Source organism: Desmodus rotundus, chromosome 3 (assembly GCF_022682495.2).
Source record: "Desmodus rotundus isolate HL8 chromosome 3, HLdesRot8A.1, whole genome shotgun sequence".
Taxonomy (NCBI): domain Eukaryota; kingdom Metazoa; phylum Chordata; class Mammalia; order Chiroptera; family Phyllostomidae; genus Desmodus; species Desmodus rotundus.
Window position 1 is genome coordinate 5,735,828 of NC_071389.1, and position 22,262 is coordinate 5,758,089.

The 22,262-nt window shown below is 51.9% G+C and overlaps 1 protein-coding gene across 1 annotated transcript; it reads left to right on the plus strand.

The window, feature by feature from the left end:
• The first annotated feature begins 528 nt into the window (after positions 1-528).
• On the plus strand, positions 529-15,832 carry PGD (phosphogluconate dehydrogenase). Its single transcript, XM_024554213.3, has 13 exons — positions 529-652; positions 1,319-1,394; positions 2,215-2,394; positions 5,068-5,133; positions 5,923-6,041; positions 7,514-7,583; positions 9,886-10,020; positions 11,450-11,639; positions 13,490-13,620; positions 13,846-13,979; positions 14,889-14,988; positions 15,089-15,211; positions 15,313-15,832. The coding sequence occupies exons 1-13, from the start codon at positions 645-647 to the stop codon at positions 15,430-15,432; spliced, it is 1,452 nt and encodes a 483-aa protein (XP_024409981.2). The 5' UTR covers positions 529-644; the 3' UTR covers positions 15,433-15,832.
• Positions 15,833-22,262: the final 6,430 nt, after the last annotated feature.

Genomic DNA, 22,262 nt, shown 5'->3' on the forward strand with positions numbered 1-22,262 from the left:
GTGTGAGGACCAACATTTCCTGGAACCCACTACACTTGCCCAAATACCGAAAGAGTAAACCTCAGTCCCTGCCTGGAGTTGAAAGATATGACGCATAAGCCCCACGTGCACGGCAGCTATGGGAGGAAGGAGGGATGGACACTCGGACAACAGGCGTCCAAGCGTCTGGAACACTGGAAAGTGTGGCCCACCCTGACCCACCATCCCGCACGGCGCCGCAGAGCAGAGCCCGGCCCTGCGTGTCCTCAGCCTTGGGCGGCTCCACCCAGCCCCCTCCACCTGTCCGGGGACCCTCTATCCCGACCCGCGCGCCACCCCCTCCGCGGGTCCGGACGCCCCCAGCCGTCTATGCCAGTCCGGGCGCACCCTGGGCGATGTCATCGATGTGCTCGGCGCTCTCCTGAGTCGGCCCCCGGAGTGGGCGGGTCCGTTGCCTCAGGTGGTGTAACAGGCGCCAGGGAGAGCCAATGGCATGTCGGTACAGCTCCACCCCTTCCCTCTGATTGGCCAGTTCCGGAAAGCCGCGGCTGTTGTCTCGGCAGGCGAGCTACAGTGGAACTAAGCTTTGGTCGTCGGTGCTGTGCGTTCCGTGCTCTCCGCCTGTCCTCGCTCCTGCCGGGTCAGCTGCCGCCCCCGCCACTGCCATGGCCCAGTGAGTGACGGCCCGCGGGAACTTTCCGAGAGACGGTTCGAAGGGTCGAGCCTCCCCGACGTCGGCACCGGGAGTCGCCTGAGTCCGGCCTCGTGGCTCCCAGAGTCCCGGATCTCTGGGGTCTCAGCCCCCTCCGGCTTGGGCACCAGAACTCTCCGGATGCCGAGCCAACCCCGCAGCCTCGCCTTTCTGTCGGACCCAGCCCTCTGCCTCTTGCGGCTGCGCGGGAGGATCCCTGTTGCTAGAAAGGGCGGGGGTGGGGGACAGGCTTGGCTGAGGGAACCCAGGGCACGATCCGGAGGGGAGGGGCTGGACGGTCGGCAGCTCTGCCAGCTGGGGCTTCTTCCCTCTGTGGGAGACGGGGACGCCTGGAATAGTCGTTGCCAGATAGATTAGAGCTTACGTGCTGTGAATACTCTCCTACGTGAGAGTTTAGTTCATCCCAAGAGAACCGGAGGCCCCCTGAAGTGGCAGAGTGGGGGGTGGTCTGTCTGCAGTTTCACGGAAGGCTGCATGCCTGGGTTGTAGAGTGTAAAAGGGAGTAGGCGGCAGAGAAGTTAAGACAAGTTATTGCTCAGCAAAAGCTGGAAAACTCTGGTTCCCTGAGGTGGAATGGATTAAGTGGAACTTACACACTTCTCTTTGTTCCTTTTTCTGGTCTTTCAGAGCTGATATTGCCCTGATTGGACTGGCTGTCATGGGCCAGAACTTAATTTTGAACATGAATGACCATGGCTTCGTGGTAAGTCACAGGGGACACACTCTTCTCTCACGGGTTCTTGGTGTGCATTAGCCTGAGTGCTGGTGACTGGCCGGTGTCAAAGATCCCAGAGAGCCTGGAGCCTACTTCTCTTTATGTGTGCCCCGCCTGTGGCCGCTTATGACAACTTTGCAAAAGGAGGAGAAGCACCGCTGTACACGTAGGTGTGGGAGGGCTAGTCCCACAGTTCTCAGAGGAAGAAGAGTCCGGCTAAAGGTGTGTGCAGTTCTCTAAGGTCTGCAGCCTGAATAAGCCTGTCAGTTCTAGAGGAGAAATCTTAGTGGGTGTGCAGAGCTCCAAGTTTGTTGCTTCAGGATATCAGGGGAGAAGGAAAATTTAGGTGTGAATATGAAACTGGCTTAGATACAAGGACATCAGTGACAGGGATTATCAGTGACAAAATTTTTCAGTCTGGAACCAGCTGGTTCCAGATTTGCATTCTCACCAGCTAATGACAGACACTAGGCCGTAAGGTAGTTGACCTTTGTTTCTACGGGGTGGGGCAAAAGTAGGGTGCCGTGTAGTGAAGGGGTGAACCAGAGTTTAGGCTTGTATTATTACTGTATTACTTTCCGTAGGAACAACTGGGAACCTACTTCTGCCCCACCCTGTCTCCAGTTCTCTGCCATTTCGTCCCCTGAAAGTCACTTTACAGTATCAGTCAGCCTGTGGGTGGGCAAGGCCAAGGCAGAGTCCAACCTCCCCAAAACCTTGGGCTGAGTAGAAGTTTCATTGTCATTCGGTCCACTGTCTGAGGGTCTTGTATGCCCTTGGTCTCTTGATCGGCTTTTTGCCCTTGCAGGTCTGCGCTTTCAATAGGACAGTCTCCAAAGTCGATGATTTCTTGGCCAATGAGGCCAAGGGGACCAAAGTGGTCGGCGCCCACTCGCTGGAGGAGATGGTCTCCAAGCTGAAGAAGCCTCGGCGAATCATCCTGCTGGTGAAGGCCGGGCAAGCTGTCGATGATTTCATTGAGAAATTGGTGAGGCCGGCTCTGCGCCCAGCTGCTACCTGCGTGACAACCTGTCTCATTCTTTCCTTTAGCTATTTCTTTTCTTTTTACTTAAGACATTTTCCCCCTTCAGTTTCTGGGTATGAACTGCTCCGTTCCAACAAAATAATCACTTAAATGGTTCAGTGTTGGTTAACTTGATTGCCACTAATTAAGTAACAACGTATCTTCAGGTGGTAATAATTACATATAAAATTCTAAGGACATCAAGAAACATTCCCCCCCCCTTTTTCTTTTTATTTTTAGAGAGGGAAAGAAAAACATTGATTTGTTTATTTATACATACATTTGGTTGATTCTTGTATGTGCCCTGACCAGGGAGCGAACCTACAGCCTTGGCGTATTGGGATGATGCTCTAACCAACTGAGCTGATTGGCCCAGGGCTCTAGAGATGTTTCACTAAGAATTCATTAACAAGAGTAGAAACAACACAGACACGGGCCACTTAATGACCGGGGTACGTCCTGAGAAATGCACCATGAGACAGTTTCCTCACCGCGGGAATGTCACAGAGCGCGCTTACATAGACCTGGGTGGTCTGGTCTGACCTGTCACTCCCAGGCTGCAAGTCTGTGTAGCACGTACCTCTACAAAACAGCATGAGATCGAATCAAGCACAAGAGAAAATGATACAATCAAGTAGAATGAGTACACTCGAAAATAACCACACCAAGTAGTAGTATCGTAAATGCACAAACCAGTAACATAGTCATTTGTCATTCAAGCGTTACATTCCGTACACAATTGTGTATGTTGTGCTTTCATACGACGGGCAGTGCCAGTTTGTGACACCAGCGTCAACACAGACACGGGAGTACGAGTTTTGCTAAGATGCCCGTGACATTAAAAGGTGACAGGAATTTTTCAGCTCCGTTATTTTCTTTAAAAATTTTTGTACTGATAATTTTAGAGAGGAAGGGAGAGGGAGAGAAACATCGACTTGTTCCCCCCATTTATGGTCTCATTGGTTGATCCCTGCATGTGCCCTGACTGGGGATCGAACCTGCAGCCTTAGCGCGTCGGGACGATGCTCTGACCAACTGAACTACGTGGCCAGGGCTCCATGTGAGCTTACGGGACTACTGTAGTATATGTGGTCTGTCGTTATGCAATGCCTGAGTGGGCCACATCAAGGACGTTCAGAAAAACTTCGTTCTGATTGTGTATTGCGAATATTTAGTGCTGTTCACTAATAAACCTTAGTGTCCAAATTTGGAAACAGATTTTATTTTTCTCGGTGTTCCTATAAAGCAGCAGTTCTCAAATCATTGTGAAATTTAGTATAAGTGACAAGAGATCCCCTTCGGGAATCCTGGGGACCACACACTGGGTACTTATCTTTGCACCACGCAATTTGTTGGCTTTTGGAAGTGTATCTTTTTTGGAGGAAGACAATTATGAATCTGGGCTGTGGTGGCCATGCCGGGGCAGGCGGGTGCGTGCCTAGTGCCAAGTCCCCCAGAGGCCTGAGAGGCAGGCCTCAGCTGTATGTAGTCTGGTCCCTGATCATCAGCCGCGGTGGTGTGGGCTTCATGGAGGTGCTGCGCCTGGTTCTTTAACACGTGGTAGTCTGGCGCCTCACTGAGGCTTTCCTCCCCCGCAGCCCCACTCCCAGGGCTGGGGGATAGCGGCCCGTTCCTGTGGGTGGTCATCACCACCTCTCCCTTGCTTGTGGGTTGTCCGTTCTTGTCCCAACTTGTTCCCACCGAAGCCCTGCTGGCCACTCTCCCTGGGCTGGCTGTGGCAGAGGCGCTGCTGATGGGGACAACAGCAGCTTCTGGTCGAAGCTCTGCCACTGTAAGCTGTTTCTGGGGTGTCTGTAAGGCCCTTCCGTCAGCATACCCCTGAGAAAAGGGCGCCCCACATTAACTGGAGGAATTTTCCTCTCCCACAGTGAATGGAGACAACCTCATTGCTGGTGCCCTGTGGCCTTGGGGTGCTTTTCCCTGGGGGAGTACATGGGTGGAGGGGAACTAGTGGAAATTATTTGTTTAGATAGTGCAAAACCGTTCTGCAGTAAGAGCCCTGAGAAACCCAGGCACTGGCCATCCGAAGGAATGTCTTGTGGGAAGTGTGGCGATGCTAAAAGCAGGGGACGGACCTTCCTTCTCTGGAGGAGCGGTGTTAACACTGTGTTGTTGCTGCAGGGGAGGAATTTGTAGCCACTGTGTTACCGCTTTTAAGAAAAGATGACCTAGAAAGGACAACATTGTGATAAGGACATAGCAAACTTGTGTAGCAAGCTGCCAAGCTGCCTGTGATTAGCTAGAGACAGAATGGACTGGAACATGGTAGATTGTTCTTCAGCAGAGCAGGATGTTCCATGGCATTAGCTGAGCTTCGAAGGGGGCAGCCGAGGACGAATCAGAACGCCAGCCTGGCAGGCGTGCTCGAGGAGGGCGGTCCTGTCAAGGCCTGGTGGGCACGGAACCCAGGCGGGCGGTGATGTTGGATTTCAGAATTGTCCGAGCGGGTTCCGTTTGCTATGTATGGAATCTTAGGGTACTTCCAGAGAAGTGTCTCAGGTGTGGGGAGTTCTGACTGGGTTTGCTAGCCTGAAGCTTTTACATACGGTCTAGTGTGTTTTGCCGTTTTTGTCTTCCATGTCCTTGGGCCCCCTTAATGCTGGTGTCGGGTTATAGGTGCCATTGCTGGACACCGGTGACGTCATCATCGATGGAGGGAATTCTGAATACAGGGATACCACGGTAAGTACCCTTCAGTCCAGTTCTCCCAGGCTCTGAGAACGTTTTAGCAAAGGGTCAGCGTCACACCTGGGACAGAAGAGTGGCCTGGCCTTCCGTGGGGCACAGTCGTGCCCAGCCTGTGTTTCCCGCTTGGCGGAGGAGCTTCTCTCCCATCACTCACAGAACTCACGTGACTGCTGCGTAGTCACAGCAGGCTGAGAGTTGACGTGAGCCCCCTTTCCTCCCCCCCGCCAAGGCCCGGCCTGGCAGGACCCCCAGGGCTGAGCGAGGCAGGTCCTCCTTGCCCCAAACCGACTCTTGGCTGAGCCTTAGCGAACAGGGCCTCTTCCGGAAAGATGAGAATGTGTGGCTTAGTACTGCCTTCGGGGACAGGGTAGCTCTCTTAAACTTCATGGATTTTTCTTTTTCTTTTTTTAAGATTTTATTTATTTATTCTTAGAGAGAGGGAAAGGGAGGGAGGAAGAGTGAGGGAAAATTGATCAGTTGCCTCTCGCACGTGTCTTGACTGGGGACCAGGCTTGCAACCCAGGCATGTGCCCTGACTGGGAACCGAACTGGTAACTGAACTGGTAACCTTTCGCTCTGTGGGACGACACCCAGCCACCTGAGCCGCACCGGTCAGGGCGGATGTTCCTTTTAACTCCCAAACCGAGGGGATCCCATTTCTTTAGTGACTGGGTTTCCTCGGACCCTTGGGTCGCTCCCTCTCCGTACTTGTCACCCCTCCTTTTATTCACTGGGAGAAACTTACTTTGTGGAAGCGTAACGAGCCCTTTTTCCCCCATATAGAGACGATGTCGAGACCTCAAGGCCAAGGGAATCTTGTTTGTGGGGAGCGGTGTTAGTGGTGGAGAGGAAGGGGCCCGGTATGGCCCGTCACTTATGCCCGGAGGGAACAAAGAAGCCTGGTGAGTGCCGCCTTTCAGCACAGGGGGGCCTGGCTTTGGGAAGGGGTGAGCCCTGGGCCGTTCTGCTGCCTGACCGCCCGCTGCTGTGGTGACTGCTCGAGGGAGATAGGAGATGTCTGTGTTTTGTTGCTTTGACTTAATATATGCGCATATTCCTCCTGTGCCTTTTCTTCCCATTATTCCCTCCAAGACTGATTCTGGAAGTTCTTAATAGGCTTAGAGGGTCAGAGCTCCGAGGAAGCAGTTCCGAGGCCGTCCTGTGACCTGTCTGGCTCTAGGAGCCTCGTCTGCCTCTTTAACCGATGTGTAGTCCTAAACTAACTTGACCTAATAACTCTGAGGCCTCTCCTGTCACTAGGAATGAAGTGGAGATTTTTTGTTTGACTTGGGAAAAAACAAGTTTCCCACTGTTCAGTGTGCTGTCTGCGAGAGGAAGGGTCGGCGGTAGGAGGGGAGGTGCTCTGGGGAGGGAAGGGAAGGGCTGTGTAAGACGTGGGGTGGGGCAGAGGTGTGAGTAACCAACCATTGCAGGACTTCGAGTGGGGGTGCCCGCTGCTGGGCCAGCAGGAAAAGGGAAAGCCAGCGGAGGCGTGGGGCAGGAGAGAGAGAGCGGAAAAGGAGGGATCCTTTCGAGGGAGACGTGGAAAGGTTGTTTTCGTTTCTAAACGAGGGTGATTTCTAAGCACTCTAGAATTTTATCAGGTCTTAAAGTAAGGGGGGATCAAACCGGTCCCCAAAGGTGGAGACCTTACTGGGGAAGGTTGTTCTTTACTCGCTCTCTCCCATGAGCACTCCTGGGGGTTTGCGCCCGGGGGATGAATCTAGAGGCAGAGGCCTTCCTGCTTCTCGAAAGCTTGAAGATACTTATCTGGGGGCACTTGCCCAGTGGGCTGTCAGAAGTGTGGACGACACACGTGAAAATATTTGACCGGCAAAGGGGCTCCAGGTGCTCGTTACGCACTTTCTCACGTGGTCTGGCGGAGGTGGAAGTGGCACTTTCACCTGAAACACTAGGCAAAAGATGAGTGAAGGGCTAAGGTGTAGAACTGTCTTAGCTCCCTCATCCTGAGTGCTAACTGGACAACCTGTCAGATTTTTGTGTCTTCACCAAAAACTTTGCGTGAAAGGCTGTGTGGGTCACCAGTGAGGAGGACAGGAAGGAAAGCGCATCGGCAGTTGTTATGTCTTCCTGGGGGCAGAACCATGCGGGGCCTGGTGACAGGCACTCTGGCTGATGAAAGGGGGTCTTGCAGGAGCGGCCCCGCCTTTTTGTCTGTGTACTCAAAGCGGACAGTGTGCAGCCTCCGACTGGTTTATCTTGAGGTCTGGGTGCTTCATTACTTTTTTCTGGGCATGACCACCACCCATGGGAAAGAGAGAAAATTGGAGTGGGGGCAGAGACGTCCCGTAGTATGTCATCGAGGTCCCCACCCCGCTCCTCGGCCGCTAACCTGTGCGCTTTCTCTCCACAGGCCCCACATCAAGATGATCTTCCAGGGCATCGCCGCCAAAGTAGGGACCGGAGAGCCCTGCTGTGACTGGGCAAGTGCCGGGCTCCCCTTCCAGCCAGGCGGGACATGGCACGGCTGTGACCAAGTGCACAGGGCCACCCGGGCCCCACCTGGGTCCCAGTGGGTGGCCTTGTGGCACAAAGCTGCTCAGTCTTTTAAGTCGCTAACAACTGGGACCTAAAATGCACACCCTTTACAGCCCATGTCCTTGTATCTGAATGGGGTGTTCACAACCTCGAGGTTGATTCTCAGAGCAGCCCTCCTCAAATCCCCTGAAAGATGGGTTCCTTAAAGGGGAACAGGAAGGATGGGGGGAAGTAAGATTTTTTAGCCATGTTTCTTCACAACTGAGGAAAGAATGTCAAAATCAAAAGTAGGGTTTGCTCACCTTGGTGGTGGTCTGTGCTTGAACAGAGGAGGCTGTGGCCTTTGGCCCTGAACGTAAAGGTAGCCTGGGCTCGTCACATATACCTGTCCTTCCTGTGCCTTGTGCTATTAAAATAAATTGTATCCCTTATTGCAGCCTTACTAGGCTAGGGAGACCCAGGTTGTAATCCTGGCTCTCTGTGAACTAACCAGGTGATGGGAGGCGAATCACCTTCCCTACGTGGACTCCCGTTTTCTCACCTGGAAATATGGGTGGGAGTGGACAGGCTCCAAGGTTCCTTTAACTCCCAAGTGCCACTCATTGCGTATCAGCACCGTGTGCCATTTTTGTTCTATTAGATTCATTTTCCATGCGATGGAACAGGGACTGAGGTGGCTGAGGAGCGAGGCAAGCCCTCCCCCCGGGCCTTGCGGGGCCTGGCGCCTTTGGCTGTAGCAGCAAATAGGGTCCTTGACCTCACCAGTGGCCCCTGAACTGAATCATGTTCCGCTTGCAGGTGGAGGGTGGCCAGGGCTGTGATTCAGAGCGTTGGCTCATTTTCTCAGTAGCGTGGAGGATTGGGAAGGGAGCTCTCATTCCCTGACAATAGAGAACTTACAGTAAAAGCACAGTAACTGCTTGTTAGATACACTTAGGACAAAATCAGGAAGAAGAAAACATTTGTTGCCCGTATGTACCGTATTTTTCAGACTATAAGATGCACTTTCCCCCACAAATGTGGGCGGAAAATGGGGGTGCGTCTTACAGGCCGAATGTAGCTTACATTTACATTGGTGAAATATTATATTACTTATGTTATTAAATATTTTACCACATTTTTTTGCTTCTAAATTTTTTTTGTATTTTCCTCTAAAACCTAGGTGTGTCTTATAGTCTGTGAAATACGGTATCTTGATCAATTTGGGTTTCCTTAGTCCCAGGGCATTGAAAACACTGGTGTCCACACAAAAAGCAGGGCCTCTAGTTCCTTTTTTTTATTTTTATCTTTTGGTTCATTTTTGAAGTTAGAGGAAGGATGAGGTGAAGTAAGATGTTATTAGCCAAGTTATTTCATGGCCACGAAGTGTCAAAACCAGAGCAGGTAGATCAGCAGTGGGAACAGACAAAGGAAGTTTCTGACGTACACGGCCCTGGTGGCGATGCAGACCCAAACTTCCGGTCCGCCGGGCAGGTGTCCCCGTCGTGGAGTGGGGTGCATGGGACTGCAGAGTCTGCTGCCATTAAAAGTTTGGCCCCTGTCACTCCCCTTGTTCTGGTTCCTTGCCCACTAGACAGTTTTCAGATAAAGGGGCTTCCCACGTAGCTTGTCTGCGGGACAGAATGTGTTGACTAGACTGACCCGTGCAACCACTAAGTCCCACAGTTAGACTTCTCATCCCACATTCATAAACTGCACCGCGGTTGGTACATCTTCCCAGCTCTGTTACAGAATCAATACTTTGACGACTGAGACCCCAGCAAGAACACAGTGCTGCGTTTTTACAAGGTTGTGAGCCAGACCTGGGGTCGAGGGGCCTTTTTATCTCTCAGTAGCCGTTAGAATCAACTATGATACATGTGTATCTGTTTAAAAAGTACACGTGATTTAATTAGCCAACTTGTCGCCTCCAATGGCTAGAAGAGTGGGAACTTCCCCCTAGCAGTGAGTGGGGAGTTGCTTTTAATAACAATGAGAAAAAACAGAAATGTAGGCTAAAGAGCTATAGGTACTTTCAGTGAATTTGGGGAGTTTGAAATCTCTTTGGAGGAATGAATTTGGAGTCAGTTTAAACTAACACTGGATTGAAGCTTGCATTGCATTTTTATATGTTGAGTCTTACTTTAAAATACAGTCAGTATTTGCCTCCCACTTGTTCTGTTTGGGGCCAGAGTCTCGCTGAAGAATTTGGTGTGGGCCTTCTGGGCCTGCTCTCTGACGGCCTCTGGGTGCTTGTGTCTCTGACAGGTGGGAGAGGAGGGAGCCGGGCACTTCGTGAAGATGGTGCACAATGGGATCGAGTATGGGGACATGCAGCTCATCTGCGAGGCCTACCACCTGATGAAGGACGTCCTGGGCATGGGGCACAGCGAGATGGCGCAGGTGGGTGCGGGCCCTGGTGCTCGTTCTTTCTCCTTTGGTCGTTCCGGTGGCCTGGATGGACTCAGCCTAATGTAAGGGAAGCGAGCAGGCTGTTACAAGACTGCCGAGTACGAGCTAGTCCCTAAGCCAGCGGTTCCGCCCCTGTGGGACCCTGCCTGTGTGTGGAGCACCGCCCCTTTGCAGGCGTGCCTCGTTGGGCCCCGCCATGGTGCCGTGTTGGGGGTGCAACGAAGCTGCTTTTCTGATCATACTGGGGCTGGCTTTTGACAGCCAGCCTTTCCCCCAACATGTTATTGTGGAAATGTTCGCACACAGTGGGGGTGAAAGAACTTGACAGCGAACACTCATGCAGACTCCGTAGATTCTGCCGCTAGCGTTTTACTGCACTCGCTCTGTCTGCTCTGTCCCTTCCCCTACTGGTTTAGTCTGTTCTCAGTGCATTTCAGAGGGAACTGCAGCCATCAGTAGCCTTTTCTCTAAAGGCTTCGGCATCGACTAGGTAAACATTTATGTTAATTGAAACCACGGGAAGGTAACCACGGTTGTTCACCAGGGAAACCTTCGAGTTCTGCTGATCAGCATTCTAGCTGTCCTTCTTTTCAAAGACGTAGTTTCCTAATTTTTACATTTGTGCCATCCCCACTTACTTCGTTTCACTGGCGTGCCCTTACCGTTCTTTCCGAAACAATTTAACTTAGTTTTCCTTTTTATTTATTACTTTAAAATGTATTTTAAAGAGAGAAACATTGATTTGTTATTCCACTTATTTTATGCACTCCTACGCCTTGACCGGGGATCAGACCTGCAACCTTGGCGAATCGGGACGACACTCTCACCAACTGAGTTACCTGGCCAGGGCCAACTTAGTTTTCATAGAAATGGTGCTTTTGTGGCGTGTGTTCATGTTTAATTGGTTTACGTGCCATTTAGTGTATTCATTCAGTATATGCATAGGAGTGCTTTGATACATGCCAGGCACTGTTCTGAATGTTGGAGATGTAACAGTTAAAAACGCAGTCCCTGCCCTTGGGGAGGTGGGGAGACAGTTGGTTCAATACAGAACATGAAACCAGTCAGCACTGTTATACAGGAAAGGACACTGGCATAAGAGGTGCATCTAGGTCAGGCAATCAAGGAAGGCGCCCTGAGGAGGTGACAGGTACAGGCGCCCACACGAGGCGAGGTGAGGGGAGAACAGCTGGGGTCAGAAGGGCAGCACAGCACAGTTGTGGTCAGAAAGCACAGTTGACCCTTAGTCAGCAGCAGCCTCAGCAGGTGGGAGCAGGGGCATCGGCTGCACTGGTCGGAGGGAGGTGGCCTGTCGGCCTCGAGTGCTGAGCAGACCGAGCATCGGCCAAGGCTGGTGGGGGTGGGGGGGGCGGGAGCCCTGTCTAACCCTGTCTAACCCTGTCTCACCTCCTGCACGTAGGCATTTGAGGACTGGAACAAGACGGAGCTAGACTCGTTCCTCATTGAAATCACGGCCAATATCCTCAAGTTCCAAGACAGCGACGGCACTCCCCTGCTGCCCAAGATCAGGGACAGCGCGGGGCAGAAGGGCACGGGGAAGTGGACCGCCATCTCGGCCTTGGAGTACGGCATGCCCGTCACCCTCATCGGTAACGCGCGGCGGCTCTTCACGGGACCCTTTGCCTCCCCGTTTCGATACCTTGCTGCCCTGGGGTAACTTCAGACCTGTCTGTCTCACCCAGTTGGGTCTTTGGGGTGGTGTTAGTGATCTCGGGATCACTAGGTGAGTGAGTTAATCATAGTCGGTGACCTGAATCTTTTTAACGGGCAAAGGAACTAGTTTTTCATACAAAAGTTTACAAGGTAACATCACGTCAGTTTATGTACGTGGCATTTATTCTTTTTGGCCGAGGTTTTCCTCCCAGATATTTAAAAATTAAAATGTTACCTATACATTTCAAGCCCCTTAATATTCTTTTCCTAAGTTGCTTCCCTTCTTCTTCTAGGGGAAAACTCTCTCGAGGTGAACGTGCACCCTTTCTGTCCCTGTTTTTTATCTTATATTCACAGCGAAGCTCAAACTCAAAGATGCACTGAGAAGGAAATAATAAAACAAATAAATGACAACTAATAACAGGACTAACAGAACTACCAGTAGATTCTTTAAAGTAGAACAGGTACACCTCTGGCAGATTGAAAGGGAAAGTGGAAAAAGGCGCCAGCGCTCCGCTCCCGGCTGGATGGCTCCCCTGTAACAAAGCAGAATCTTGTTCTCCCAGAGACCCTTGCCTTCCCCAGCCGAGCTCCCGCCTCCATGACCTGGGTGGTGGGAAGGAGGTTGCTTGGTCCCGCTCTGTAGAAGGGAGCTGGCTGCTTTTTAGCTACTTTGAGTGACACCATAGGTGGAGAGCAAGGAGATAATAGCTAGGAGCAGTTTGTTCATTGCTGACTCAAGTATAAGAATATTAGTCTCAAAAAGAATTCTGCCCTCATTTTAGAGGCTGTGCCCTTTCCACCAGTTGAAGGCCAGCTCGGGGTGCTCCCTGGGTGGGTGCCCTTTTGTCTGCAGAACTAAGGGGGAGCCAGCTCTCCGGCTAACCCGGTTTCACCACAACTGCCTCCTTGCGCCACTTCTTACAAAGCTCCTGCCTGCAAATGCTCAGTCACGGTGCGTGAGCTGCAGGAGCCACAGGCACCGACTTTATCCAGATCGTAGTCCCAGTTGTCAGTCAGCAGGCAGCCTTTTCTAAGGGCTGATGCTGGAGGACGCCGAGTGTCTGAATACCGAAGTCCTAGTTGAAATGTTTCCCATTCCAATGACATAACTCTGCGAAATGCCGATGGCGACCAGGGACACATTGAACACTAAACTGGAGGCGCGCCTCACCTCACTGCACCCCAGAGGTTGGGCTTTTTACAAACGGGAGGCGAGCCCTCCACCGGCAAAGAGACGATGGCTCGCTTCACTGAGATGCCCGCCTTCTTGCGGGGTCTGGAGCCGCATGCGTAGCTGCCGTCTGCCTGCGCAGGAGTTGCTAGACGGAGGGCTGCCTCTCCGTAGTTACTTCACATTGAGGGGTGCTTCGGAAGAAAATAAACTGAGTCTTTTAAAAACTAAAGTCCTTGCACCTGAAATTGAAATTTTACTCATGGACCAACTCTGAGTAATTCCAGATAGTGATTTCAGTACTTTCTTTGTTTTTTTCCCTGAAAACTCCTCTTTGAATTTCACATCAGTATTTGTGGTCAGATGCCTGTATTTCTGTTGGAAATTGACGTGGAGGTTTAGTTATCGAGTTAACTGTAGAACTTTTATAAAACTTTGTGATCCAGGTGAAATTTTGTGGCCCGAGGTTGAGACTTTTAGCTCTTAGAACCACCGAACATCTCGCTCCCTTGCTGTGTCCCTCCCTGTCTCCAGCGTGTGTGTCCTTTGTGTCCTCTGCACCTCTGTGCGGACTTGGTCACATGTTGTCTCCCCCGCCTGCCCCCCACACAGGAGAAGCAGTCTTTGCCCGGTGCTTGTCATCTCTGAAGGACGAGCGGATTCAAGCTAGCAAAAAGCTCAAGGGGCCTCAAAAGGTCCAGTTTAAAGGCGATAAGAAATCATTCCTGGAGGACATTCGCAAGGTGAGGCGCTGTCCCTGGGAAGGCGGTGGGAATGGGGCTGTTTCAGGAGAAGAGATGAGGCCACAGGGTGGAGATCGGATCGAGGGCAGCTTCCTTGGTCTCGTTTGCAGCCTTTTCCCACCCCCTTGTCCTTGTGGGGTCTGTGCAGCTGCTTGGGGTGGGGCTAGTAGGCACCGGGGTCCCTGTGCTGACGCAGCGCTAAGCTGTCTGGGTGCCATCCTTTAGGCCCTGTACGCGTCCAAGATCATCTCTTACGCCCAAGGCTTTATGCTCCTGAGACAGGCAGCCACTGAATTTGGCTGGACCCTCAACTACGGTGGCATTGCCTTGATGTGGAGGGGGGGCTGCATCATCAGAAGGTATGTGCGGGCGGTGGGGGGGGGGTGCCTGCCGGGCTGGAGAGTGGGGGTCTGAGGGCACTGTGGACTGTGTCCCTGTAAGCGGTGCCCCCTTTCCTCTCAACGGGTGCATGGCCACAAAACCCGTATTGATGGTCACGCCCGTTTTTCCTGTGCGGCAGTTGTTCTAACTCTGGGGTTGGCCAGAAAGTCCATGTAGTTTTTTCCGTAAAATAAGACACTTTTCATTCTCACCAATAACTTTATTGATTTGGATATTCTGAGTATGTTGGCTATTGCCCACTGTTGGCTTTTATGGAGTAGAGGCCAGGGGTGCTGCTAAACATCTTCCAATGCATCAGACAGCCCCACAACGAACCACTCTTGATGCGTGTGATCAGTCACAGCACCTTCTCCACACACCGCACCAATCTTTTTTTGGGTTTCGGTTGCGTTTTTACTTTTGTTGAAATAAAGCATAATGCACCAAAAGTGTTATATATTTTCTTCCATCTTGAGTATGAAAATGGCTGCATGAAAATTCGCCAATTTTGGTAGGTTTTTTTAAGTGCACGCTGATATAATCGCTGTCACAATGTTAATCTAACAAAGCTGTTTTGAGTGAAGTTAAAGACAACTAAGCGCGACCACAGCCACCGCACAGAAAGAACTAGACGGCCTTTCGGCCAGTGCAGTAGATTGTCAAGACCACCCTCTCCACAGCGCTTCTGCGAGCGCTCTGTGCCTCTGGCCTGCCTCCCCGGACCTGGGCTCTGTTTTCAGTGAGCATACAGCCGGCTCTCAGGGCTGAGAAGTGTGACTTTGTTCCTCTCTGGGGTGTGCATCAGCCTCCAGCTTCCTTCCCCTGCTTTCCACCCGGCAGCCAGCCTGCTGTAGGGTTCATTGACGTCTTCCCTTGGATTATTTCAGCGTATTCCTAGGAAAGATAAAAGATGCGTTTGACCAAAACCCAGGGCTTCAGAACCTGCTGCTGGATGACTTCTTCAAGTCAGCTGTCGAAGACTGCCAGGTGGGTGGCCCCGAGCCGGGTGCGGGACTGTCTCTGGCTTTGACTGGGGCATCTGGTGGAAGCACTCACCTGGGCTGGGGGCCTTGTGCTTCCCGCGCAGGACTCCTGGCGGCGGGCAGTCAGCACGGGCGTCCAGGCGGGCATCCCCATGCCCTGCTTCACCACGGCTCTTGCCTTCTATGACGGCTACCGGCACGACATGCTGCCAGCCAACCTGATTCAGGTGAGCTTCCGGAGGAGGTAGTAGCTGTGAACCGGGCCGGCACCCAAGGGCGGCCGCGTGCCTGCGCGTCATCCTGACCCACCTCACTTCTTGTTCTCCAGGCTCAGCGGGACTACTTTGGGGCTCACACCTACGAACTCTTAGCCAGACCAGGAAAGTTCATCCACACTAACTGGACCGGCCACGGGGGCAGCGTGTCATCGTCCTCCTACAACGCCTAGCAGGCCTGGGCCACGCCCCGCAGTCCCACAGACAGGACATTCCACTCGCCACTCAGCCCCGCTTCCACGGGCCTTTGCCCTGCTTTCTGCGCAGATCCTTTAAAGTAGTGTCGTAAGAGACTCCTGAAAAGTCACCGATCTCACCTGAGGAGCGGTTCGTGCCCCCTGCCCTTGCCTCCTGGGACTGATGGGGGGTTGTCCCGTGCTCCGTAGGAGGAGCCAGCTCCTTGAAGCAGTCGCTGTCCCGTGTCCCCGTGGATCGGGGAGGCCCTGAGCTTGCCTTGATAGAGAGATCACAGAGAAGGGAAGGGACCTTGTAGAATCTGCTCATATTGGATCCTTTTTATCATGCAGCTGAATTCCCTTTTCCTCCACGTAATAAAAGCTACGTTATATTTCAGCTTTTCTCCAGACTCTCGAATTCTCTCACCTCCGCCACTCTGAGCCGAGGCCCACTGGCACGTGACATTTCCGTCAAGTTTGCTTCCTTCCAGCCTTGTCTTTTCCTCTGAAAAAAGAAAGATTCCAGAGTAAGGCAAGAACCATCAACGTTAGGATAGTGATTAACTCTGCGGGAAAGGGTGCGAGGCGGCAGGGAGTGCCCGGACAGGGGACGACGGAGTGTGTTGGTAATTTTTTTCCCCTTGGACAGTAGGTATGTGGATGCTCGTGGTATCATTCTTTCTTTTTTTTTTTTTTGTAAAGACTTTATTTATTTATTTTTAGAGAGAGAAATAGAGGGAGAGAAACATCAACATGTGGTTGCCTCTTGCTTGCCCCCAACGGGGGGGCCTGGCCTGCAACCCAGGCACATGCCCTGACTGGGAATCGAACTGGCGGCCTTTTGGTTCGCAGTCCAGTGCTCAGTCCACTGACTCACACCAGCCAGGGCTATGGTATCATTCTTTGTGCCATTTTTTTAAGTGTCAGCTGCTTTATAATAAACATTTGAGAGAATTACACTTAAATTCTCTTGCCCGTGCCGGTCCCGGTCTCTGTGTGCCTCTCAACCAGGCCCATGGATCTGGTATGGGAGTGTTGGCAACCTAGGCGTGCTCCTGGAATCGGGCCTTTTCCCTTCATCTTACTTAGAAGGTAGGCTGCATACGCACGTGCTGTGTGACCTGGGTGCCCACGGGGTGGTTTTCCTCTACTCTGGGAGGTTTCCCTGGAGGGCTTCAGAAAGTCCTAGAGGAGGCCTGAGACTGCAGCCAACAGCTTCCTTGTTTCAACAGTTCGTGTCTCTAATTTTACCTCTGGCCTCTCAGAGGAATGCAGGGGCCGGGTAAAAAGACCTGGGAGATAATCTGCCTCCTCCCACCTCCCATGCCCACCAGCAAGCCCTGAGAGGCGCTGAGTCGTAGCTCATGACCCAGGATTCTTTGTAAGGGTTGTGAGCTCCGAAGCACTTCAGTTTTTCTCGAAGGTTTATCTGCTGTTTTATTCTGATCGAGTAGGTCTGGGGCTGCATTTCTAACGGGCTCACAGCTGGCTCCAGGCTGGTGGCCGTGCTGCCGCAGAGGCGCGGGGCCCAGGGTGGTTATTCTCGCATGGAGACTGCGGGGTTCGGATCCTGGCTCTGCTGTCTTCTGGTGTCCCCTTGGGCCAGCTTTTCAAGTCCTCTGAGTTTCCCTTTCTTCACTTGCAACGCAGGGTGAATAACAACTTTCTCAGTCATTGTGACAAGCTGCGAAGCTTTATAAAGTGCTTCGCGTGGTCTCGGACACACGATAGAGCATAACTGGAAGCTGAGCCCTGGCCCGGTGGCTCAGTTGCTTAGGGCGTCATCCTGCTGTGCCAAGGCTGTGGGTTCGGTCCCCAGTCAGGATGTGTATGAGAGTCAACCAACGCATCAGTGAGTGGGGGAACATCACATTGATGTTTCTCTTCCCCTCTCTCAAAAAAAAAAAACTAATAAATGGAAGCTATTTTTATTGTTAAAGTGAGGCTGACTAGGTCCTTGGCGGGGCCCCTTTTTCTTCTACATGTGCCTGTGTGCCTTTGAATGTTTACCTGCCACGACTTATTTGAAAACACATCAATAGAAAGCCCCTTGTTAGCTCTGTAAAGGCAGCCAGGCCTCCCGGTTAGAAGCCTGGGGTCTGCGGCCATTCCGCCTGGGCTCAGGGCTTAGCTCCCCCACCTGCTCACTGTCACCTCCCGTTACTTCCCCTCCTGGTGCCGTCCAGCTCACAGGGCTGTTTGGAGGGTTAAACTAGTGCTGGCCACAGTGACTCCCACTTAGGGTTTGCTGTTTCTTACCCACCTTCTGCTGACGGCGAGGCAATCCAATGATTCTCGAAGTGGATGGAGGTGGGCGGAGAGGCGTCCTGCCCCCGGCCGAGCCGGCCTTGTCCAGCCTGACTGCACAGGGACAACCTGGGGCTGTTCCAGCAAAGGGCCTCCTCCCTCGGCGGGAGTTGTAGGTCTCAGGACTTCAGCCACTTCTTTCTGCCTTTTGGGGACACAAAAGGGTTAGTTATAAAGACGTAGATCAGGCAAGAGAACAGGCAGGATTTCTCAGCAAAGAGACTTCAGGCAGGGGACTTGCAGGAGTTGGCACACATCCTTTGAGGCAGGCGGGGAGTCCGTCTTTTTAAGAGAAATAGGGAGACTTCCAGAATATATGCACACCACACAATGACGACGTCTAGGCCAGTGACGACGACGTGTGTGTAGGTGGTACCCCACGTGCCGCCTGGATGTGCAGCAGGCTGTGCCATCTGGGCTGTGTACGTGCCTCCGTGATGTTCGCACTGCGAAGTCGCCTAACGACACGTACGTGCCCATCGCTGAGTGGCACGTAACTGCGTTCTGTGTTCAGTGTATGTGTTAGTACATGTATGTTCACCGTCTAGTAATCTTTGCTGTTCCAGTTCCTCCTCTACAGCATATAACCAAACTCAGTGGCGTAATGTAACCACCATTTTATTCTGATTCTGTGGGCTAGGAATTTGGAAGGGAGGGGGGCGCGGTGTGGGGACAGCTCTGTTTCCCAATGTCTGGGGCCTCAGCGCAGAAGACTTGAAAGCTGGGGGGTGACCCCTTGGCTTGGATCACTTGGGGGTGTCTGTCTTCTCAATTCACCTGGTGGTTCATGCTGGCTGATGGCTGGGGCCTCAGCGAGGGCTATCAGCTGGAGAAGGCACAAGAGGCCCTGGGCTACCTCAGTGCACGGCAGCCTCAGGCTCAGCACACGTCTTACGTGGTGGTTCAGGGCTGCACAGGGGGTGTTCCAGCCAACAGAGTGGACACACATTGCCTTTGAAGACCTAGCCGTGGGTGCTTCTGCTGCATTATATCAGGAGAGGGTCGTAGCCCCCAAATTTAAGGGAAGGAGGATTAGAGTCCACCTTTGATGGCGGAATGGAAAAGTTCTGGATAGAAGAGTGAGTGGGTCAGGAGACACTGTGTTTGTTTGTTTGTTTTTTGTTTTTGTTTTAAAGATGATCGGCCATATGTGCTCCCCTCGAACAGGACAATTTGTTACATGGGGAAGTTGGGGACCCTGGACCTATTTAGGGGTTTTCCTGAGTGTCTCCTATAGTATAAACAGCAAGTATAAGAATGTAGTAGCCCTCAGAGTGTAGGCCAGGCACTATTTTCTTTTTTAGATTTTATGTGTTTATTTTTAGAGAGAGAGGGAGGGAGGGAGAAAGAGAAGGAGAGAAATATCAATCGGTTGCCTCTCCTATTTGCCCCAACTGGGGACCAAACCGGCAACCCGGGAATGTGCCCCGACTGGGAATCAAACCAGCGACACTTCACCGTGCAGGGTGATGCCCAACCAACGGAGCCACAGTGGTCGGGGCCGCCAGGTGCTGTTCTAAGTTAACTCCTTTAATGCAACACCCTCTGAAGGAGGTACAGTCACTCCCCTGAGTTTACAGATGAAGCAGACGGCTGTTAGGTAACTTGTCCAAGGTCACATAGCCCCTGAAGAAGAACTGGAATTTGAACCCTGGCAGTCTGGTGCCGGAGTCCACGCACTTAATCGCTAGACCGTGTTACTGTGCAGCGTGTACAATTCATTTACTCGTCGCCATCTTTATTGTGCACCTACTACGTGTCAAGCACTGGGTCGGGTACCATTCGTCCAGTGGTGAGAGAAGTCGAAAAGTCCTGCCCTCCCGAGCTTATCAAATGCGCACGTCAGCTGATGGAGACCGACTTCTGAACCGGCGTTTCTACAGTGCAGTCCCAGGGGAAATAAATAATCACCGTTGTTGAACTAAATGTGGACGGTGCCCAGCTGAATGCAGTCGAAGAGGATTCAGGAAGCCCGCAAACATCTTCTTATGTATAGCAAGAGCAGAGACTCAGACGTGAGGCTGCCGAGATCAAATCTGGCCTCCACCACTTGGGAGCAGTTTCGCTGCGGGCAAACCTCTTTCACCTCTATGACCCTGCTTGCTCGTCTATAGATGGGGAGGGGGGATGATGGTACCTTCCTCCGAGAGCAGTCAAGATGGAAAATGGGTCCCTAGAACAAAGTCCGAGCATGGCGTGGCTCAGTGCTGACCTCCAGTGGTCAGTGTGTATACCTCTCCTCATCCAGGAAAAATATTTCCAACCAAAGAAACTCATTTTCTGGAATGCAATACCTCAGCCCTGGGCCTTTTCCTTCAGACTCTAAAGTACCTGGATATTTCACAGGTCTCACCAGAATGATGTTCTGTTGCCCTGGGAAGCAACTGCTCTAAAATGAGACAATATGCAAGCCACAGAGCATAGAAACAGCCTGGGAAATAATTGCTACTATTTCTTCAGCACTCATGAGAGCAATTTAAACCTCACACTTATTAATCCTCACTGGAGAATGTGTTTATTGATTTGAGAGTGAGAGAGAGAGAAACATCGATCAGTTGCTCCTGTATGCTCCCCAACTGGGGATCGAACTCGCAACCTAGGTATGTGCCCTGACCAGGAATCAAACCTGCAACTTTTTTTGGTGTACAGGACAACACTCCAACCAACTCAGCCCCCTGGCCGGGGCTACACCTCGCACTGAAGCCTCACAACTACTCTGTGCGGCTGGTACTGTGATCCCCATTTATGAATGAGGGGACTGAGGCCTGGAGAGGTTCTGTGACTCGCTCAGGGTCACAAAGCTAGTGAGAGAGGCTGGGCTCTGAAGCCAAGGCCTGGCCCTAGGGCTGGAACTCCTCACCCCCTCACCACACCACTCCATGCGCCCAGCCCACCTTCTCCGCCCCCTGCCCCCAGCTTGCTGCTGGAGACCATCAGACAGCTGCCTGGGTTAGGGAGCAGGGCAGCTACGGGAGGGCAGAGTGGCCCGGCTAAGGCAGGGGCAGCAAGGTAGGGCGATTCTGCCAAAGGTCTGTCTTGCGTGGCACTGAGGACTGTCCCAGGCCATGAGGCTGGGATTCCCCCAGGGAGCAGCGGGGACCAGAGGCCAGAGGCGCCTGTCTCTCAGATGCAGTGGAAATTGGCTGGAAGACCGGTTCCTCCAGAAAGAGGTCCTCTGTCGTCAGACCTCTGCATGCTTTGGGGGCTTGGGGGGACTTAAGAGGACGAGGAGAATGAGGAGTAGCTTATATGCTTATCTTTAATTATAAAAGAAATATGTGCTTGTTTAAAAATGCAGACTACAGAAATTTAAAACGTGAACAATGTGAGAGCCCTTATCTGCTTTGTCTTTGACCCATCACTCAGAAATTAACTGTCATGTATTCTTCCAGCTGTTTTTCTAGTCCTTTTAAATATCCCACACCACCACAGGAGATGCAAATGTTTTTTTTTTTTTAAGATTTTACTTATTTACTTTTAGAGAGAGGGGAAGTGAAGGAGAAAGAAAGGGAGAGAAACATCAATATATGAGAGATACATCTATCACCCTGCCTCTCACATGCCCCCAGCTGGGGACGTGCCTCACAACCCAGGCATGCGCCCTGACAGGGAATCGAACCGGCGACCTTTCGGTTCACAGGCCAGTGCTCAGTCCACTGAGCCGCCCCAGCCAGGGCCAAATGCCTTTTTTCTTAAACAAAAGATTATTTGGTTCATACTGGTCTGCAGGTGGTTTTCTCTTACTCAATGTCATGGAGAACATCATTCTATAAACTGGCAATTTAAATACATTAGAGGTTTGTGTTTCCAAAAACCCTTATTTTGAAGAATAAAATCCTTATGTGAGTAATCAACCCCAACACCTTTGTGTATTGAATCTCTGCCTCCTCAGCTGCCACCGCTTGGGATTCAGCTGAGATGCGGGCGGCTGTCGGGGAGGCACTGACAGGAAACCCTGTATGATTCCTCACCCGCAGCTCCTCACTTCTTCGTCTTGCCCTGACTTTTTCCGTGGACTGAGTAAGAGGGAGGTTGGCTGTATATTCTTCCAATTAAGCACAAATAAACATAAACACTGACCCCTGGCCTGGCAGTTCAGGTGGTTGGAGAGTCATCCTATACACCAAAAGGCTGTGAGTTCGATCCCCAGTTGGGGTGAACATAGAACCATCTATACGGGGGGGGGGCAACCGATAAATGTTTCTCCCTTACGTTTTTCCCTCCTCTCTAAAAATCAATAAACATACCCTCGGGTGAGGATGTAAACAAACAACAAACAGACGTGATGAAAACTCAAAACTCGTCCCTTACGCTACCACATTGTACGTTTTTCTTCCATCTACATTATCGACATCCTCCGCCGTGGCCGTTTGAAACTGGCAGCGGTGGGAATGTTGACACCACGGGAATGGGCAAGGGCTCCAAACCAGGGTTTGATTCGCTGTGGACTGTCTACTTCAGTGATGGGGAAAAGGTCGATTATGCAGATTAGACTTGAATGTGTGCCTCCTCTGGAGCCT